The 21,873-nt window shown below is 48.3% G+C and overlaps 2 protein-coding genes across 2 annotated transcripts in view; one reads left to right on the plus strand and one right to left on the minus strand.

Moving 5' to 3' along the window:
* LOC118095902 (myosin-7) overlaps window positions 1-21,873 on the minus strand; it is a 373,415-nt gene that overhangs the window by 51,571 nt on the left and 299,971 nt on the right. The gene's annotated exons all lie outside the window — the stretch shown is intronic.
* On the plus strand, window positions 680-12,338 carry NGDN (neuroguidin). Its single transcript, XM_035137232.2, has 11 exons — window positions 680-749; window positions 2,630-2,689; window positions 2,779-2,850; window positions 3,871-4,008; window positions 6,226-6,310; window positions 6,421-6,473; window positions 8,397-8,520; window positions 8,670-8,838; window positions 9,898-10,054; window positions 11,555-11,618; window positions 12,185-12,338. The coding sequence occupies exons 1-11, from the start codon at window positions 699-701 to the stop codon at window positions 12,202-12,204; spliced, it is 993 nt and encodes a 330-aa protein (XP_034993123.2). The 5' UTR covers window positions 680-698; the 3' UTR covers window positions 12,205-12,338.

Below are 21,873 nucleotides of genomic sequence, written 5' to 3' on the forward strand. Positions count from 1 at the left end.
AAAAAATACTTAGGCTAGAGTTTTGGCGGACCTCCAGAGGACTGCACGACCCTCATGGAATTGTCGCCTTGGAAGGGACCCCAAAGGCGCATCTAGCCCAACCCCTAGGAACGCACGTGCGTTCTAACCCCCCTGATTCTCAACGCCAAACTCTTTTATGAATTGGAGTTGTAAATTGGAGAAGGTCCCGCTGATTGGGCTGCGTATTTCCCGCGGGGCGGGTTTCAAGCTCCAATTGGCTTCTGCGATCAGAATCCCCGCCTCCCCCGCCTCGCTGCAATGGAATTTGACTCGCACCTCCTCTCGCTGTTTCGCATCCGTGCCTCTGATTGGCCATCGTTGCCTAAGAGGCCCAACCTTGTCACCTCATTGGCCAAACGTTCCCCGCAGGAGGCGGCCTTTCGGGCGCTATTGGTTCTTTCTATAGCAACGGGGCGTTCCTCTTTGTAAAGAGGCGGAAGTTGACGAGGAACTCTCCGCCTCCGCACTCGGACACCGCGGCTCCGCCTTTGAACCTAGTCCTCCGCGCGATTGGCTGGAAGAGGCTCCTGCGGGGCGGAAGCCTTCCGGCCATTGGTCCGAACTCTCGCGGAGCGAGGAGGAGGCTGCGTTTTGATTGGTCCGCGCCCTCAAAGAAGGCGGGGTGTTCAACCCCAGATGATTAGAGGTTCCTTCCTTTCCACGTGGGAGTAGGAGCGATGGCCATGGCGGAGAGTCAGCCTGGGTCGCCTGCCTCAATAGACCTGGGGGTAAGAAGGGAAAAGGGCGAGGGAGGGGCGGGAATCGAGGCAAGGGTGCCCCTGAGCACGCGCAGAAGGCCTTGCTTTGATCTCTAAGTTAATGCAGGCACGTTCCTGAATTTACACCAGCTCAGTTGCTTCATGATGCCAACGTGCAACTTTTCTTTTTGTCCGGCCCCATCAGATTATTGAACCCTGTTGTTTATTGTTTGCGCATCTGTTTGTTTGTTTATTAAGTTTGTATACCGGATATCTCGGGATGGCTCACAACATAAAAATACAAAATGAAAACGAAAAATACGCAGTAAGAACAAGAACAAAACAAACCAGTTACACACACACAAAAACAATACATTTAAAATGTTGTTTTTTCCTGTTTTTACAACGCTCTTGTCGGTCTTTATGCCGTAGCTCTTGATTTTATGGTGGTTTTATTTTTCAGTGTTGTAGCTTAGTAGCTCCTCTTAGAGGTTTTTAATATTTAAAAGAGTGGTTGACAGATGCTTTTGATTAAAGAATGCCATGCAGGGTTTAAGCCATTACCAACTGCTGATCCCAATAAATGGGGTTCTGGCTAGCTTCTAGGATGGAGGATATTAGGATATCCTGTAGACTAGAATGAGTCCAGTTTTCTCTTCTTTATTTCTTCGGTCCTGCCTTTTAAAAACTTTTTTCATTTGGGTTCTCATTTTATTTATCTCTCCAGAAGTAGAAATGGTGTGTTTGTGTGTGTAAAAAAAAAAGTGCATTCAAGTTCCCCCCCTTCTTTTTTGGTATGTTTTTAAATGGATTTGGAATCCTAAGGACTATGTTGAAGGGAAAGGGTATTTTATATAGGTGTGATAATAAGCTGTAAGTAACCTCTCATACCTAGAAGAACCTGCTTAAAGCTAATTTTGTTGGTTAGTAACTAAATAGCAAACGTAATTTAAAAAACCAAAACTTCTGTACCTCTCACTTTAGAAATTAGCAGTGCAACTCTATGCATGCTTTACTGGGGCTTATATAATTTCAGCTTCCCCAAATCAGGGGTGCTAAGATGTTGTAGTGTGACTTTGGGATTTAAATTATAGTTTGGTTGAATTGATATAATTAAGTTTTGCTCCGTAGGTAAATCGTGTGTAAAATTGCGTAGAAATCATTTAAATGATTGCCAAGCGTTTGCAGCTATATATTATTTTTAGAACCATTTCAGAATGGTTTCAGAACCGTTTTTAAGGCATGGAACGTGTTGCGTTCATCTAGGCCATATTCACACCACACATTTAAAGCACGATGGCGCCTCTTTAAACAGCCGCTCAGGGTTTCCCCTGAAATAACTCTGGGAATTGTAGCTCCTTGAGGGGAATTGGAAGTCCCCTAACCCCTCGCAGTACCCTTAACAAACTACAGTTTGTGATTTAAAAGCGTTGTGTGGATGGGGCCCTTGTCCGGATGTGTCCGTGGCGTGGGTGACGGTGGCCGGATATGCTTTACAAAGGGATTTTGGGTGACGTTCTAACAAAGAGATCTTTTGTATGAGGAAATTGTGCATTTTGGTGTTGGGAGCAATAGGGTGTGGAGTGGGGGGGGGGGGAGAGGTTTATGGGGGAGAGAAGCCCAACTTTCTGTGCTCCAGAGATTTTAGACCAAGACCCTCATCGTTCCTGGCGGCTGACTGTTCCTGGTGGGATTTGTCTTTCAATCTGGAGGGCTTTCTGGTTTGTTAAAAGCTGTGGTAGTGCGTTCTGGTGTTGTTCACAATTTTTATGGCCAGTTTGAGTCGAAAGGGTGGTTTGAGCAGGTTGGGAAGCTTGGCTCTGAGATGCTGCTCCCCCCCCTTGCTTTGGGAGGGTTGAGGTGCATATTTTGAAATTTTCCCCTCCTTTCTGTTTTCCTCCTTGCTCCAGGAGAGAGTGGAAGCAGATCTGCCAGCAGCCCTCGGCCTCTTGAAATCCCTCCAAGAACAGGTGAGCGACACCTTCCTCTTCCCTTTCCCGGCAGGTATCCCATCTCCCATCCCTCTTTAAGCTTCACCGTCTTTCTTATTTTTGTACAGGTGGTTGCGGTGACCCATCATGTACAGACTCTGGCGCAGAAGGTTCGGGCAGGGGCCTACCCCACCGAGAAGGTGAGTTGTTCTTGGAAGAATTTGGGGTGGGGAGCCTAATTCGCACCTGGCCCTGGCTTCTCTGTGACTGCTCTATTTCTTGGTGTGTTAATGTGAAACCAAAAAAAGGCAGGTGCCTCTGAGCCCTTCCCGTTACTGTGCTTCGGCTTCGGGGCAGGCCTCAACCCCCAGAGCGATCAGCTAAGGCAGCTTTCCCCCAAGTTTTATAATTCTGAAGTTTGAATGATTTTATGATGCACTGCTTTGATATATAAATAACAAGTTGCCCGTTTATATGGACAAAACTTTTCCGCTTAATTTTATTTCAAAAACAATCATATACTACTTGATTGTTTTTTGTTTTTTTTTTGCAAACACCTCAAAGCTTTTTACAGAAAGAATAAAAATGAAATTTTCAGATTAAAAATATGTTAAAGATGATAAAATATTCAAGAAATAATCAGAATCAATTTTAAATGGAAAGGCAGATTAAAATACACGTCAGCATTCTGGATAGGCTTGCCTAAAAAATGTTTTTAGCAAGTGCTGAAAACAGTACAGGAAAGGCCCCTGCCTGGAATCAATAGGCAAGGAGTTCCAAAGGTTGGTTTCTTACATGTACGAAATGAGTATTATGGGACTCGCAACTCCCACCTGTCCCAGCCATCATGGCCTCATGAGGGATGATGGGAGTTGTAGTCCAAAACATCTGGGAGGGGCACTTGCACGAGAGAAGGTTGTCTTAAAGAAAATTCCATTGAATTCTCAAGATACTGGCCACTGATCTCTGACTTCAAGTCTTTCCAGTTAAAAGTGTCCCATAATTTCTCTTGCTGGTGTATTGGGGAGGGGGGCTCTGCTTCCCCATTTACATATTTAACCAAGTCAAACCAGATTGGATAATGTGTGTCTTTCCTTGATATCTCTGTGGTGAATGAACTTTCCGCATTAGCTTTTCTGACATGGCCAGAATCCAGCCTGTGCCACACCAGAATTCCCATGCGCTTCCAAAACCATCCCTTGCTCTTTCTCACGCCCCAGGGCCTCAGTTTCTTGGAAGTGAAAGACCAGCTGCTGCTCCTCTATCTCCAAGACCTCTCTCACGTGATCCTGGAAAAAACTTCGGGGAACTCCATGGTTGACAACCCTGCCTTACTGCGCTTAGTGGAAACCAGAACGGTAGGAGGTGGGGGGGGGGAGAGGCCTGGAATAGGGGAAACCTTTGCAGTAATGATTCCTTGCTGAATTGGTTAATTGCTTTATTTTGCCCAGGGCAATCCAAAGCACCTTAAAGCCAACCAACCAGACAGATAATAAAAAAAGCCACATAGCAAAAAGAACTACATTAGAAACATCCCACCCACTTCTAAAGGCCACAGAACGTCAAAGGCCTCCGGGAAGAGGAATGCTTTAGACTGGTGCCTAAAGAGATGTCACGAGGGTGCCTGGGGAGAGCATTCCGCAAACGGGGAGCCACCACAGAAAAGGCCCTTTCTGCCGCCCTCCAAACCTCTTGTGGATGAGGCATGTGACGAGGGCCCTCAGATGCTGATTGCAGGGTCGGGGTTGGTTCCTATTGTAGCCTTATTAGCTTCCAAGGGTCCTTTAAGTTGCGCCCAGGCAGGGACAGAGACAGCCAATAATGACACCGGGGGTTGAATCCAGAGAAAGAGTTTAATTCTTAAATATTTAAGAGACTCTTGGTGGTCAGCTCCGCGACAAGAGTAAAGAAACACAAATTTGCAAGGCTTCTTATACACTTCTTGGGCTCCTTTCCCCCTCCTCTGTAAATGTGTGCACGCAAGGGGGTCACAGGTTACAAATCCATATTAGGAAAATCCGTATCCTGTCCTTCTCATAAACACAAAGGGGGTCACAAGTACATATAAGGAAGATCCGTGTCCGGTCCTGTGCATAAACACATGCTGACTCATGCTACCCCGGTAGCATCCTCACTCAGCCTTGAGTAAGACCATGCGTCAAGCATAGCAGCTTCCAGCGTCAAGCTCATCCACTGATAAGCCTTTCTCTGTGTTCCAGACAAGGCCAGCTTATTCGGCCTTGATAGGAAGCTGTCTCACTTACATTACACTTTGGCACACAGAGAGGGGCAAAGAAAAAGCATTTTAAGCAAGACATCCCAGGGATATTGGGGGGGGGGGCTAAGCCACACAATCAGAATTATACAATGCAACTATATGATCAGATTTAGCTCAATAATACAATTGGCAAACCCCTCCCTTCACTATGAGGAAAGGCAGGCCTTGAGGCATTGCGGTGCTGAGCCGTCAAAACCAGCACTTTGAATTTGGCCCGGAAACTAATTGGTAGCCAGTGCTGTCGGGCCAGGATTGGCTTTATATCCTCAAACCGTCTTGCCCCGGTGAGCAACCTCGGTCGCGGAATTCTGCGCTACTTGGAAGTTTCCAGGCAGAGGGCATTCTCTGTAGTGGTGCCCTCCCTGTGGAACCGATCAGATGTCAAGGAAACAAACAACTATCTGACTTTAAGGAGACATCTGAAGGCAGCCCTGTTTAGGGAAGTTTTTAATGTTTGAAGTTTTATTCTGTTTTTAATGTTCTGTTGAAGCAGCCCAGAATGGCTAGGAAAACCCAGCCAGATGGCCGGGGTAGAAATAATAAATTATTATTATTCCAGAGAGGGGCACAGGTGGTGCTGTGGTCCAAACCACAGAGCCTAGGGCTTGCCGATAAGAAGGTCGGTGGTTCAAATCCCCGCAATGGGGTGAGCTCCTGTTGCTCGGTCCCTGCTCCTGCCAACCTAGCAGTTCGAAAGCACATCAGAGTGCAAGTAGATAAATAGGTACTGCTCTGGCGGGAAAGTAAACGGCGTTTCTGTGCACCTTATTATTTCTGAACCATCTTCAGAGGCAGCCCCATGTATAACACATTGCAGCAATCTAGCCTGAAGGTTACCAGAGCATAGACGGCAGAAGTTAGGCTATCCTTGCCCAGAGGAAGGGCACAGCTGGGCCACCAGCCGAAGCTGATGGAGGGCACTTTGACCACCTGAGCCTCAGGTGACAGCAGTGGACCCAGAAGTACCCCCAAGCTGCGTTCCCACTCCAGAAGGAGAATAACCCCATCAAGAGTGGGCGATCTCCCATCCTTCCAGTTTCGCTAACGGTGCCTTGATCTTATCTGTATGAAGGATACCTGTTGGTCTTTCCACCTGCATGGCCGAGTTGTAGGGTCTGCTGCGCAGTGTTAAGACACTTGTGGAACATCCCTGCTTCGGTCACCAGCCCCTGCAGATTAAGGCTGACTCTTTGTATATTTGACACTCACTGTTCCCACTGCCGAGCCGGACGAATTGTGGGTCTGTCTCTGGGTAAGGCCACAGGCTGACCCCTCCCTGTCCTTGACATCCTGGCAGGTCTTGGAGAAGATGCGTCCCATTGACCAGAAGTTGAAGTACCAGGTGGACAAACTTGTGAAGGCGGCCGTCACAGGGGCACTGGGTGAGACATGCGGACGTTTCCAGCTTCAGAGTGGGGAGGAGGAGGGAGGCAATCCTGGGGCTCTTCCGAGGGTGCAGCCTAACACTCCTGGGACGCTGCTATCTTTCCAGGCGAAAACGACCCGCTGCGGTTCAAGCCGAATCCTGGCAACCTGATGAGCAAGGTATGACAAACGGGTGCTGGGGGCGGCTTTGGTTCAGGAGCAAGGGCTTCTGGGTTTGCCAGAGGTAGCGATGGGCAGGCATTGGTCTGGAGTGGCATGTCCTTGCTCATTTTAGATACACAAAATAGAAGGGCCTGTTCGGGGCCTGTTGTTTGGTGGAGCCTTATTGGTGTTGGCACCGGTTCTCTGGAGTTTCCTTTTCGGGGAGCGTGAGAGCTTGCCTCTCCGTATATTTTCTGACATCAACCAAATGCAATACTTTTACCAGAAGCCTTTGTCTACCATGGGACTTTACACCTAAGTAAGTTTTTTCTGTAACTGAGCAGGATTTTTTGTTCTTAGTTTAGATTTTAGGAATTTTTTTAAAATGCAATTTCTTCTTCTTACATCGTTACTGATTTTAACATGTGCGATTCCGCATCACTTTTAAATGAGTCATTATGAAAATGTGATAAACTTCAAGATTTCCGGGTGGTTAAGGCGTGCCTCGTCTCAATTCATAGAATCGTAGAGTTGGAAGAGACCTTGAGCTTCATTTGGTGCAACCTGCAATGGAGGAATCTTTTGCCTAATGTGGGACTCGAATCCACCACCCTGGGATTAAGAGTCTCGTGCTCTACCAACTGAGCTTCACTTTTAAGAAACCACTTAAAAGCGTCATTATTTGTTTGTTTATTTGGTCTTTCCTGTTCCTACGTTAATTCTTGTATTTGTAGGCACTCTTCCCCTCTCTTACTCTCCGGCCTGTGAAAAAGTTTCCCACTTCCTTCAAACTCCATTTTTTGGGGGTTTGATTTATTTTAAGATCAGCCCTCCCCACCTTGGGTTCCGTATGTTGTTGAACTGCAGCCTCGCATCATCCCTGGCCATTGACCCATGCCGGCTTGGAATGAAGAGAGTTGTATCATTTGGGGAATGCTGTTTTAGATTGTGAGACACTGGGCATTGAATGATTGTATTCTGCCCTCCTTGTTACACCTGTACAGTGCCTCCCCAGCAGATGCCAGATACACACCATATACATAAAGATTTTATAACGCCTCGGTGGACTCAGAGTCTTGGTAGACCACAAACTTGATATGAGTCAGCAGTGTGATGCAGCAGCTTAAAAAGCCAATGCAATTCTGGGCTGCATCAATAGGAGTATAGCATCTAGATCTAGGGAAGTAATAGTACCACTGTATTCTGCTCTGGTCAGACCTCACCTAGGCTAGAGTACTGTGTCCAGTTCTGGGCACCACAGTTCAAGAAGGATACTGACAAGCTGGAACGTGTCCAGAAGAGGGCAACCAAAATGGTCAAAGGCCTGGAAACGATGCCTTATGAGGAACGGCTTAGGGAGCTGGGTATGTTTAGCCTGGAGAAGAGAAGGTTAAGGGGTGATATGATAGCCATGTTCAAATATATGAAAGGATGTCATATGGAGGAGGGAGAAAGGTTGTTTTCTGCTGCTCCAGAGAAGCGGACACGGAGCAATGGATTCAAACTTCAAGAAAGAAGATTCCACCTAAACATTAGGAAGAACTTCCTGACAGTAAGAGCTGTTCGGCAGTGGAATTTGCTGCCAAGGAGTGTGGTGGAATCTCCTTCTTTGGAGGTCTTTAAGCAGAGGCTTGACAGGCATATGTCAAGAATGCTTTGATGGCGTTTCCTGCTTGGCAGGGGGTTGGACTGGATGGCCCTCGTGGTCTCTTCCAACTCTATGATTCTGTGATTCTATGACTAGGCCAAGGCTTGTGTGTTCAAGTATCCCAGCAACCAAACATTTATTTTAAAACGGGAAGAATCCCAGCAACAAAATGTGAGCATCACGAAATGGCAATGTGGCCTTGCCTTGAACCAACTGGGGTCCTGTCAGAAGGCATATAATAACTAAAAAAAAGAGTGCTTGATCCATGTGATTTTCCTCTGTTCTCTCCGCAGCTCGACGACTCGGAGGAGAGCGAAGATGGAGAAGCTGCTGGTGGCGCAAAGAATTCTGGGAAAGGGGCGTCTAAAGGAGGGAGCAGGAAATACGTGCCGCCCCGCTTGGTTCCTGTACATTATGGTATGCATTTGGGTGGTGGTGGCGGAGGAGGAGGGTTGGCCCAGCATTGCTGACAGGAGCAGGGACGCGGTGATGGCAAATTTGCCCCTTGCCCCACCCAGAAGTTGCTGCGTTGGGCCATGTCAGACTGTTGCTTCTCTTTGCTTCAGATGAAACGGAAGCCGAGAGGGAGAAGAAGCTTCTGGAGCAGGCCAAAAAGCGAGCGCTCAGCAGCTCCATCATCCGGGAGCTGAAGGAGCAGTACTCGGATGCCCCGGAGGAGGTCCGGGAAGGGCGCTACGCTCATGCCAGCCGGCAGAGCCGAGAGGATGAGCACCGGTTAGTATGGAGGGGTGGGGAGTGCCGGGGAAGAGAGGGGCAGAAGTCGAGGGTGTCTTGGCAAGTGGAAAGGCTGTGAGAAGCCAGGAAGAGCTCTGGGGCTGGATGAAGCCAAGGCCTGTCTAGTCCAGGAGCCTGTTCTCACCGTGGTCCAGGAAAACCCACAAACAGCGCAAATGTGCTGTCCTCACTAGTGAATCCCAATAACGATTATTTTGAGGCACAGCAGTGGTAGGAAAGAGACTGTTTGGACACTGCTACATCTTGTGGAGGCGAATTCCATATGAAAAGATGCATGAAAAGATAATCTCCCTGTTCACTTCCTCCACACGGCGCTTAATTTTCTGCACTTCTCCTGGGTCTTCCCTTTCCCCCCCACCAAGTGTCTGAGGGGTGTGGGTTGCAAGGCATTCTGGGGGCTGGTTTCAGGCAGAGGGTGGAACATGCTGGGAGATCGAGCTTCCGGGCTCCACGCCAGACCTGCAAAAGCCACAGGCCCTGTCGGAAGACTGGAGGGACAGCCCTTCGAAGTGTAGGATCGGCGGGTCTTGTTAGCCAGTCTAGTCCAACCCTTGTTGAGTGCAGGGGTTCTGGAGTTTGAGCCCTTCTAGCTGCTGGCTGATTTAAGAAAAACAACAACCACATTTTGAAGTAGTTTTCAGAAGACGTCTGAAAGCAGGCAGGGTTGATTCCTGCCCAAGCCCCTAGTGGCAGGGAGTTCCACAGGTCACTAAAGGTGCAATCCCTAGTGAAGGCTGACCGAACCTCAGGGGTGCTGGGAACTGCCGGAAGTGCCCCCTCAGAGGGTCTCTGTATATCTCTTATCAGGGGAGAGGCTTGTGCTTCCCACGACAACTGGTCCCGCCTCTGAGCTGCTCTTCCTGCCAGGAAGATGACCTCCATGTTCAAATGAGCGGTGGGGTGTGTGTGTGTCCAAGAAAGATCTTTCTGTTGGTACCGGCCACAGCGGCTGGCGGAGCAGCCACATACAGAAGCAGCGTAGCCACCTTGAGTTTTGGTAACAATTCTCTCTGCCTTCCCCATGGCTTCATTCTGCAGGACGAACTACGAGGAGAGCATGATGGTCCGTCTCAACATGACCCGGAAGGAGAAGGCGCGCCGTAGACGAGTGGGGCACCTGGGCTCGCAGCTCAGCTCCCTCACCCACTTCGGGGACATCACCGCGTTGACCGGAGCAGCAGCCCCATTGGGAGAGGTGAGCCTTGGGTGGATGCGGCCAGCTGTTAGTGGGTGGGTGGCCCTTGCCTGAATTGCACAAAGTAGAAATTTGGAAGGTATTCATGCAAGTCCCGCTTCCCGAACTCAGTGCGTTCCCTGGAAATGGTTTGTCATGCGAGCGTTTGCATAGGGGGTCGACGGTTTCCATTGAATCCTACGGGGAAATTTCTGGTGCATTCCCGGCTCCAGGAACTCTGGGAATTGTAGCTCGGAGAGGCGAATAGAGGCCTCCTAACAACTCGCAGATATTATAAATAATGACAATTTATACCCCAGCCACTCTGGGCGGCTTCCAACAAAATATTAAAAATACGATAAAACATGAAACATTAAAAACTTCCCTAAACAGGGCTGCCTTCAGATGTCTTCTAAAACTCAGATAGTTGGTTATTTCCTTGACATCTGATGGGAGGGCGTTCCACAGGGCAGGTGCCACCACCAAGAAGGCCCTCTGCCTGGTTCCCTGCAACTTGGCTTCTCGCGGGGAGGGAATCGCCAGAAGGCCCTCGGAGCTGGACCTCAGTGTCCGGGCTGAACGATTGGGGTGGAGACACTCCTTCAGGTATACTGGCTCCTTGAGGCCATTTAGGGCTTTCAAGGTCAGCACCAACACTTTGAATTGTGCTCGGAAACATACAGGGAGCCAATGTAGGTCTTTCAGGACCAGTGTTATGTGGTCTTGGCGGCTGCTCCCAGTCACCAGTCTAGCAGCCGCATTCTGGATTAGTTGTAAATAACAAAGCAGTATCATGCTGCTTTGCCTGCGTCCCGGAGATGGAACCAGTGTCCTGTCCCACTTGTTGCTAAAGAGGTGGCGCCATAAAATGTTCCCGCCGTTCACTTTTCAAATGACATTTGGCTAGGCCTAGTTTGTGTAGGTGAACCCCAAAGCAAGCAGCTAACAGCCAATTTAAAATCTCTGGCTGCGCCTCAGAAGATGTGATTTAAAATGCTGTTCGATGACACCCTGCAGTTCCCTTACCTTCCAAGTCCCGGACTGCAGAATCTGGGACCGGCAGCCGTGTGACACCGGAAGTTGCGTCGACGTAACTTCCGGTGTCGCTTTGCCCTTCTATGGGCACCAAAAATGGCCGTTGCCGGCTTCGAAAGTCGCTTGTACGCATGTCAGGAAGTGCGTCAATGCAACTTCCGGTGTCGCTCCGTCCATCTATGGGCACCAAAAATGGCCGTCGCCGACACCGGAAGTCACGTCTATGCACTTCCGGACATGCGTAGATGCGACTTTTGAAGCCGCCGGCGGCCATTTTTGGTGCCCATAGAAGGGCAAATCGGAAAGAAAAAAAATGGCCGCCGGCAGGAGAAAATAACGGAGAAAAACGGGAGACGAAGTGATACGGGGGACCACCGGGAAGAGGGAAGTAAAAATGGGGGTTTCCAAGGGAAAACGGGGTACTTGGCAGCTATGAGTTCCATGTAAGGTTTTCATGTTTTCTTTCCTCGCATTCCCGCCTTTCAGGATTCGGGCCCCCAGAGGAAGAAGAAGAAAAAGGTTGGCATGAAACGAGGAAAGCAGAAAAGAGGTGAGTGCCATTGAAATATTCTGGTTTTCTTGGCGAGTCTCAGCTCACTCTTAGGCAGCCAGGGATTTCCTTGAAGGACTCCTGGGAAATGTTGTTTGTCAAGCATGCTGAGAATTATTCCTTTCCTGGAACTACAATTCCCAGTGTGCTTTAACATTCAGTCCCTCTTTCCAGGGAACTCTGTGGAGCAGGGGGAAGTAGGGGTTTCCCAGCAACCCTCAGCACCCTTAACAAACTACAATTCCCAGGAGTCTCTGGGGGAAGCCGTAGCTGTTTATAAAGTGGTGGGGGTACTGCTTTTAAACGCATGCTGCTTGATGTTCCCAGATGAAAAGCAGGTTGGTAAAAATTGTACCTGGAGGGTACAAAAAAACCTTGCTGGAAGCTGTTCTGTAGCACCTGAGCCTTCCCCCTCACCCCACGTCACCCTTCTTGATGACAGTTCCTCACAGAGATCTAGCTGCATGATATAACCCATGTAGACATGCTAAATCCTGTCCTCTCCTCTATACTAACTCACTCTTTTTTCTCTCTCTCTTTCTCTTTCTCGTTCCACCCCACCCCAGGTTTCCGCAAGAGGCGATAACCCCCTCACAGTACTCTGGACCGATCTCTGCAACCCCCAGTATCTCGGGATTTTTCACCTCCATTAGATTTGGTAACAATAAAGCTCAAGCGCTCGTTTCTCTTTTCCCCTGTCGAAAAAAGATTTGTCGTGTTGTTCTTTCCATCTTCTGAAGGGAGGGTGGGGGAGGCCTTGGGGCATCTGCAGGAACTTTTCCATGGGGCGGAAGGATAAGAAAGAAAGCCGGGAGTGGGTTGGTTTGTCTCGCGCAAAACGGAGAAGAAGCAGGGAGGCAGTGTGGTGTATTGGTTAGCGTGTCACACTACTAGGGTCTTGGGAGACCCAAGGTTCAGCCATGAAGCTTCACTGGGTGGGCCTTGGGGCCAGTCGCTGCCTCACAGGGTCGTTGGGATTAAATGAGGGGGAGAAGAACGATGTATACTCCTTGGAGAAAAATAGGTGGGGTATAGGTGCATTAAATAAGAATACAGTGGAACCTGCTCCCCTTCCCCCCCCCCACAAAATGTGTGTCTTGCTCCCCTCCCTCTCTGCTCACTGTCAAAGAGGCATGTAAATTCGCAACTGCTTTCTTTTTATCTCTCTTTCTTTTTTTTTCTCCCCCTGAGCAAGGAAACCTCTTTTTAATTCGGGAATCCCCACGTCTCTTTCTCTCTCTTTTCTCTCTCTCTCTCTCTCTCCCCCAGCCACCCTGCTTGTCTGGTTTAGAGCTACTGGCAGAATCAATGCCATCGACCTGGTTTTGGGGGGCCGGAGCGGGGAAGGGGAATCCTCCGCTGCTTTAAACCCTGATCGGGCTAAGTGGAATCCGATAAACACAGGGAGGAAATCAATCGCCTGACACACTCGAGGAATTGGGGGGGGGGTGTTGCTGGAGACGGAGGAAGGGAGGGCTGGCTTTCCAGCAAGCTTAGGGAGGGATTTCCACAGGATTGAGGAGCCCAGGGCTGTTTGCAAGGGGCACGGGTTCAATTGCAACGGCATCTTAATTGTTCTGTCTCCCCTGTATGCATATTTTCCCTCCTCAGCTCAGAGGCCATCTTCTTCTGTGCCCCGCCCCCCGAAAAAACCACAATATCTTGAATCCTACCCCCACTCACTCGCATGGGTTTCCTGAGTCAGCAGCGGCTGCCCCATGACCTTTAGCAGAGTGCAAAGGAGAAATAGATTAATTCATTAGCACGGTTTTTATCGGGAGGGGATTATGATGGGGGTAGGGGCCGAGGAGAAGCATGAACGTGTGGGAGAAAAGGGGGGTTTAGGAGCAAGGGGGGGCTCGCAGGCGTGACTGGATAAGGGTGTGTGTGGTTTGAATATCGGCCAGCGGCGATGGGGGTCGGGTGCGAAGGGGGAAATGAGCAGGTTTTTGGGGCGGAACTGAGGAATGAAACACTGGGATAAAGCGGGGAGAGGTTTGGGGGGGTCAGGCTGTAGTCACAAGGGGAGCATTGGTAGATCTCGAGGGGAAATGCAGCCGTGTGAAAGCGTCAGAATAGGACTGGGGAGATCAAGGTTCGAATCCCCACTCGGCCCATGAAGCCCCTTGGCCAGTTGCTATCTCTTTCTCTCTCTCTCAGCCTAACCTCCCTCACAAGGTGGTTGGCATTAAACGGGCAGCCAGAAGAACCACTTTGAAGCTCCTCAGAGGAATAAGGTGGGGCTGTGAATGCAAGAAATAAAAATGCTAAATATGGGAGGAGGCCCTGTTTTGTGGCCTGGTCCACCTGAGGCCTTTTTATACTCAGTGTAGTACTACTCGGAGAGAGACAGAGAGAGAAAACCACCTTTGAATAAGCTGCTGGTTGTTGTTTTTTCCTGGGAGATCGCTCCCTGCCCTCAACCCACTGCCACCATTTCTGTAATCCCAGTGCACTTACTGGTTTTTTCCTCCAGGTGGTGCTGCAGGGTCCATTCCCCCCCCCCCCAGTATCCCAACTCCTTTCCTCTTTGCCCCCCCCCCCCCAACCCGCCTCATTTTCATTCCATCCACGCATCCTCCGGCTCCCGTCCTCAAAATTAATTTGGTGCCATGTATTGCTGCAGTTTCTTTCTCGCTGCATCCCCCTCCCCAGCCTCATTGCACTCTGTCTTTCTGCCTTATTCCTGCTGTCCGTCTGTTGTTATTTTCCCCTCCCCTCCCCGGTTTTCTCCTTCTCTTCTCTTCTCTTCTCTTCTCTTCTCTTTTCTCTTCTCTCCCTCTCTTTTTCCTCATAAATTCTCGCGCCTTGCAGTTTTTTTTCCTGCCCCCTTCTCTTCTCCCCCACCCTGCCCCTCGCAAGCCCGCTCTCGCGTCTCCTTTCTGTTCTCTACGTTAAATTCCCCAAGCGCAAATGCATTGGTAAAGCGGGGGGGGGGGGGAGTCTGCAATGAAAAGCCCGCGTGACAAAGTCATTTTATAATTTATCCACAGGGCCAGTGTGAGGCCATGCATGATACCATTAAACACATACGGATTTTCCATTTGAAATAAAATACTTCTGGGTCGCTGGGTAACACAATATCCCAGTTTTTTTGCCCCTCCACCCTCTGATTGCTCCTTACTGCTTTTTGACTTCTGCGGAATTGCTCTGAAGGAATGCTGCCTTTTTATTTAAGGCTGCAGTCCCATGATGATGATGATGATGATAATAATAATAATAATAATAATAATAATATTATTATTATTATTATTATTATTTCAGGAGTCTCTTCCTAGGAAGCACCTCTTGCGGTGCAACACCTATGAAGCAATTGCACATGCTAAAAACACTTTCGTGTTTTACCCGCCCTGGCGGCAATATTCGACGGGCTTTACTTCTGAGTTGATGTGCGTCGAGTTGTGCTGTAAAGACGTTTTTATTCCGCCCTTCCTCCCGACGGGGCTCGCGGCACGTCAAGCGTCGTTTCCTCCCAGCCGCAACCCCTCCTTATCCTCACAACAACCCTGTGGTGTAGGCTAGGCTGAGGAGATTTTGACTAGGCTGGGCTGAGCTCCGTGACCGAGGGGAGATTTGAACTTGGCATTTCTCTGTCTGGTCCAAGCATGGGGGAATATCCGGATTGTGGGCTTGTTGAATCAGAATTAAGACTGTGTACTGCCTCCTCCTTCGGAGGCTGCGTGCCTCTTGCCTGCCAGTTTCTGGGAATCGCAAGGGTGGGAAATGGGGGTTCAACAGCAAGTTGGAAGCCCACAGGTTTCTCTCCCAGACCAGCACCCTAAACTCCACGCTGCTATTCACCCACCAAAAATACCTTCCTTGGGACAATGGCCTCAGCCATCCCCCCCCTTTTAAAAAAAATAATAACCTGAATAACATATTGACTTCCAATCATTTGTATATCACTTCCCTTAATAATTAAGCAAACCTTGCTATACCTCTTACAAATTCTATTTAAAAAAAGGATTAAATAAATCACTCATTAATATATACTGTATACTCCTGTGTGTTATCTCACTCTAAGCATATCACCAGTTCTGTTTTTATACCTTCTTTTTTCAAATAATCTTCAACATATTTCCATTCGGCTTTAATTTTTTTGTTTTGGAATATTTCTAATTGCTGCTGTCATTTTTGCCAAATTCATAAACTCTACTAATTTAACCTGCCCTTCTTGAATTGTTGGTACTTTCTCCCCTTTCCAATTTTGAGCTACGAGTATCCTGGCTGTCTCAGCCGTCCCTTTAATGCCATAGTTTTCACACTATAAAAAAAAGAGAATCTTAGAGCTGGAAGGGACCCAGGGGTCATCTAGTCCAACCCCGGCAATGCAGGGATCTCCGCTAAAGCAACCCTGACAGATGGCCACCCAACCTCTGCTTAAAAAGGAGAGAGTCCACCACCTCAGGTGGGAGTCTGTTCCCACGAGGACCAATCTATTTGGAGTGGCGAAACTTAAGGGTCTGAGTGTGTGTGAGAGAGACTTTCTTCTGCTCCCCCTCAGCCCCTCTGAGGGGTGCCGTTTTGGCTATCTTAGGAAGCCCCTGGCAATATTCTGCAATGGCGTGGGGTGTTCTGGGAAACCAAGATGGAGTCCAGGAGCAGCGAGGGGCTTGGGGAAGCGACTGCGTCCCTAAAAATCAGAGAGGAAAACCTGTTTTGCAGGTGTCCTCTTTGCAGAAAGACAATCCTCTTGCGTTTACTTCTCTTCAGTGTTTTTTTTTTCTAACCCCCGTTTAACTCAGTAAAGAATTATTGGTTTATTTTCTCTCCGGGCTCGGGTCTGCTTTGTTCCCCTCGCTCGGCTGCCATGACCTGCCCGCAGTGGTAAGTTAATAGCGCCGTAAGCCTGCCCCAAAGGCTATGGCTCTTAGCTCAGCAGCCACATTTAACTTGTCTCTGGGCAATTGGCCATGATGAGCCCTCTCTGCCTGTCCGCAGCCGTGTTAGGGGAGATCAGATATATCACTCGGTGTGCTTGAACTGGGGTCGTCCTCCGAGCTTGAACTTAAAAACGCCAAATTCCGAAGGATGGGGCCTGCGGAAGATACAGAACTTAGGTAAATAGGCCGCCCGTTTTATTTTGCAGTTTGATTCTGCATAGAATCATAGAGTTGGAAGAGACCACAAGGGCCATCCAGTCCAACCCCCTGCCAAGCAGGAAACGCCATCAAAGCATTCCTGACAGATGGCTGTCAAGCCTCTGCTTAAAGACCTCCAAAGAAGGAGACTCCACCACACTCCTTGGTAGCAAATTCCACTGCCGAACAGCTCTTACTGTCAGGAAGTTCTTCCTAATGTTTAGGTGGAATCTTCTTTCTTGAAGTTTGAATCCATTGCTCCGTGTCCGCTTCTCTGGAGCAGCAGAAAACAATGTTTGCTATTCTATAGAACAGAAATGGGGGGATATTTGGTGGGTGGGGCCAGAGGTGAAGGGCTGGAGCAGCGTCATTCCCCCCCCCCTTTGTACGGGAAGCGGGTTTTTACATGAATTCAACACATGTCTCCGTTCTCCATCTTGGCAACAGGGGCACAGAGTTCATATTCCAGCTGGGCAAGGCTAGTAGAGGGTTTGGCTTGGCATGGGTTGATGGAATTTTGTAGAGTTGGAAGGGACCCTGAGGATCATCTAATCCCCTGAAATGCAAGAATCGCAACTGAAGCACCCATGAGAGATGGCCATCCAACCTCTGCTTAAAAACCTCCAAGGGAGGAGAGTCCTCAGCCTCCTGAGGGAGTCCGTTCCCCTGTTGAACAGCTCTTACGGTCAGAAAGTTCTTCCTGGTGTTGAGTCAGAATCTCCTTTCTTGTAACTTGAAGGCGTTGGTTCAGGTCCTACGCTCCAGAGCGGGAGAAAACAAGCTTGCTCCGTCCTCCATGCAATAGCCCCTGAGATATTTTAAGAAAGCTATCCTATCTCCTCTCAGTCTTCTCTTTACCAGGCTAAACCTACGCAGTTCCCTCAACCATTCCTCATCAGGCTCGGTTTCCAGACCTTTGATCATCTTGGTCGCCCTCCTCTGCACGTGTTCCAGCTTGTCAATGCCCTCCTTAAATTGTGCCGCCCAGAACTGGACACGGTACTCCGAGTCTGACCAAAGCAAAATAAAATAAAATGGTGCTGTGGCTTCCCTTCTATACTTCTGTTGATGCAGCCTAGAATAGCATTCGCTGTTTTGCTGCAGCGTCACACTGTTGGCTCGTGTGAAGTTTGTAGTTCACTAAGACCCCTGGATCCTTTGCACATGCACTATTGGCCAGCCAGGTGTCCCCCATCTTATATTTATGCAGCTGGTTCTTCCTGCCCAAGTGCAGAACCTTACATGCGTCCCTATTGAAATTCATTTCTGTTAGTTTGGGCCCAGTTCTCTGATCTGTTACGGTCATCTTGAATCCTGATTCTATCTTCTGTGGCATTAGCTACCCCTCCCCAGTTTGGTGCCTCTGCAAATTTTATGTGAGCACCCCCTCAATGCCTTCATCCAAGTCGTTATAAAGAAGTTGAACAACAACGGGTAATGTAGAGAACATGCCGGGAGGCTTTTATATTATATTACATTTTATAATATGTTTCCGAGCACAATTCAAAGTGTTGGTGTTGATCTTTAAAGCTCTAAACGGCCTCAGTCCTGTATACCTGAAGGAGCATCTCCACTCCCATCCTTCTGTCCAGACACTGAGGTCCAGCTCCAAGGGCCATCTAGCAGTTCCCTCCCTGCGAGAAGTGAGGTCACAGGAAACCAGGCAGACGGCCTTCTTGGTGGTGGTGCCTGCCCTGTGGAACGCCCTCCCATCAGATGTCAAGGAAATAAGCAACTATCCTACTTTTAAAAGACACCCGAAGGCAGCCCTGTTTAGGGAAGTTTTTAATGTATTATGCTGTGTATCCTGTTTTTAATATTCAATTGGGAGCCACCCAGAGTGGCTGGGGAAACCCAGCCAGATGGGTGGGGTATAAATGTTGTTGTTTAGTCGTTTAGTCGTGTCCGACTCTTCTTGACCCCATGGACCAGAGCACGCCAGGCACTCCTGTCTTCCACTGCCTCCCGCAGTTTGGTCAAACTCATGTTGGTGGCTTCGAGAACACTGTCCAACCATCACATCCTCTGTCGTCCCCTTCTCCTAGTGCCCTCAATCTTTCCCAACATCAGGGTCTTTTCCAGGGAGTCTTCTCTTCTCGTGAAGTGGCCAAAGTATTGGAGCCTCAGCTTCAGGATCTGTCCTTCCAGTGAGCACTCAGGGCTGATTTCCTTAAGAATGGATAGGTTTGATCTTCTTGCAGTCCATGGGACTTTCAAGAGTCTCCTCCAGCACCATAATTCAAAAGCATCAATTCTTCGGCGATCAGCCTTCTTTATGGTCCAGCTCTCACTTCCATACATCACTACTGGGAAAACCATAGCTTTAACTATACGGACGGACCTTTGTCGGCAAGGTGATGTCTCTGCTTTTTAAGATGCTGTCTAGGTTTGTCATTGCTTTTCTTCCAAGAAGCAGGCGTCTTTTAATTTCGTGGCTGCTGTCACCATCTGCAGTGATCATGGAACCCAGGAAAGTAAAATCTCTCATTGCCTCCATTTCTTCCCCTTCTATTTGCCAGGCAATGTTAGGCCCCCCAAAAAGGGATCTATTTATGCATCCTAGCAGCACCAAAAAACACCATTTTTATTACTTAAACAAGGCAAGATGGCACAGTATGGAGAGTCTCACAGTATGAAAAATTGTTCTTCCTCCACCATTCCGACTTCCCCTATTTATCCCCGAGTCACATTGTAATAAATCACTTGCAGTGGAGATGGATGCTTGAGTTGTTTTATTTTTCACACTGATGCTGCTTTAAGTACTGCAACTATACGTGCTTTCATGTAAAAAGCAGGGGTCCCACCGTAGACACATCTGGGATTTTTGTGAGCAAAGGGCTGTGGGCACCGACCCCGTTGGGTCTCTCCTCTTCTCCGGATTGTACTGCATTACGCACTTCGCTTTCCCAAGGGATCTGGGTAAGAGAGCTAGCCAGAGCCTTGAAAAGCAGAGAGAGAGATGTAATAGGAAGTGGAGAAAGAGTGTCATTTTCCAACTTCCACCTTCAGGTCAAGGTGGGGGGAAAGTAACCATTCCCAGCTCCTCATGTCCAAGGAGACAGTGAGGGGCTTGGCCCAGAGGTTTCATTGGCACCAGGCTAAGATTTCAAGGGTGCCATGTTGGCAACCCATGATTATACCATGGTTTTAAATAATAATAATTTTTTATTATTTATACCAAACATGCAAACATATATAGCAAACATGCGCTGGATTATGGAGAAAGCAAGAGAGTTCCAGAAAAACGTCTACTTCTGCTTCATTGACTATGCAAAAGCCTTTCACTGTGTCGACCACAGCAAACTATGGCAAGTTCTTAAAGAAATGGGAGTGCCTGATCACCTCATCTGTCTCCTGAGAAATCTCTATGTGGGACAAGAAGCTACAGTTAGAACTGGATATGGAACAACTGATTGGTTCAAAATTGGGAAAGGAGTACGACAAGGTTGTATATTGTCTCCCTGCTTATTTAACTTATATGCAGAATTCATCATGCGAAAGGCTGGACTAGATGAATCCCAAGCCGGAATTAAGATTGCTGGAAGAAATATCAACAACCTCAGATATGCAGATGACACAACCTTGATGGCAGAAAGTGAGGAGGAATTAAAAAAACTTTTAATGAGGGTGAAAGAGGAGAGCACAAAATATGGTCTGAAGCTCAACATCAAAAAAAACCAAGATCATGGCCACTGGTCCCGTCACCTCCTGGCAAATAGAAGGGGCAGAAATGGAGGCAGTGAGAGATTTTACTTTCTTGGGCTCCTTGATCACTGCAGATCATAGAATCATAGAGTTGGAAGAGACCACAAGGGTCATCCAGTCCAACCCCCTGCCAAGCAGGTGACAGCAGTCACGAAATTAAAAGACGCCTGCTTCTTGGGAGAAAAGCAATGACAAACCTAGACAGCATCTTAAAAAGCAGAGACATCACCTTGCTGACAAAGGTCCGTACAGTTAAAGCTATGGTTTTCCCAGTAGCGATGTATGGAAGTGAGAGCTGGACCATAAAGAAGGCTGATCACCGAAGAATTGATGCTTTTGAATTATGGTGCTGGAGGAGACTCTTGAAAGTCCCATAGACTAAATGACTAAACAACAGCAACATTGCCTAATGCCTCGGGTTGCTTGGGGCTCCTGGTGATTTTGTGGGATTTGGTGTTTAAGGAGGGGTAAACTGAACCCATGTCCTGTAATGGTTGCCCATAGTGCATCCTGGCCACGTTTCCTTGGCTCTGGACCACACAGAAATGTCAAGTAGTATCTGTGAAAAGGGCTGCTTAGGATAGAGGCGCCCTGCATCTTAAGATGAACACTGTGATTCCTGCATCACATGGGGGTGGGCTGGATGACCCCTGGAACCCTTTCCAACTCTGCAATTCTACGATGCCTCTAGAGGAACACTTGGGTGCGGGGCTTTCTCGAATGACAGAATCCCTGCTACATGATAAGCATCTTTGCCAACCTAGCCCACTGTGGACATAACACTAAACCGTAGTTTAGTGCAACCTTCCCCAACCTGGTGCCCTCCAGATGGCTGGGAGTAGGAATCCCATCTTTCCCAACTACCGGGGCTGATGGGAATGGTACTCCAAAACGTCTAGAGGTTGGGGAAAAGGTTTGACATTCGGAGAAACCTCAGACTCTACCCCATTTCATCCGAACAATAGTTAATCTTAACTGTCGTTTGTTTGAATCGTGGCTTATGAAGCTGCCTCTCCTCTACAAAGTAAACCATAGTTAATAATTTTTAAAAGCAAATTTGTACCCTACCTTTCCATCCAAAGACACAACTGACCGTATAAAATCCAAGCACTTGTGATTTGAAGCATTTTTTTAACTCTGTTCTTCACCCAAAAAGGCCCCCAGGTTGATTTATAAAGATCAGTAATACGACAGCGCCTGCCCCCAGGCTTGGAATCTTTAAAAGACGTTGCAAAAAGGGGAAGGAAAGAAGAACAGGAAAAAAGCAAACCGAGACTAGTTCTTAGTTACAAATTTCTTCTTATCGGAAATGTCGCAGCAGGGATCATTCAGTTTGTAATGTAAGGGTTAATTTTGTTATCGGTAAGTCAGCTAGCGAAGAAGAGGGGGTCCTTAGCAAGCAGGCAGCAGCGTGGCAGGATCTCTAGTGAAGTGGCACATGCCCTGATTGGCTGTGTAGTCCTGAGGGA

This window comes from Zootoca vivipara, chromosome 13 (genome assembly GCF_963506605.1).
Source record: "Zootoca vivipara chromosome 13, rZooViv1.1, whole genome shotgun sequence".
Lineage (NCBI taxonomy): Eukaryota > Metazoa > Chordata > Lepidosauria > Squamata > Lacertidae > Zootoca > Zootoca vivipara.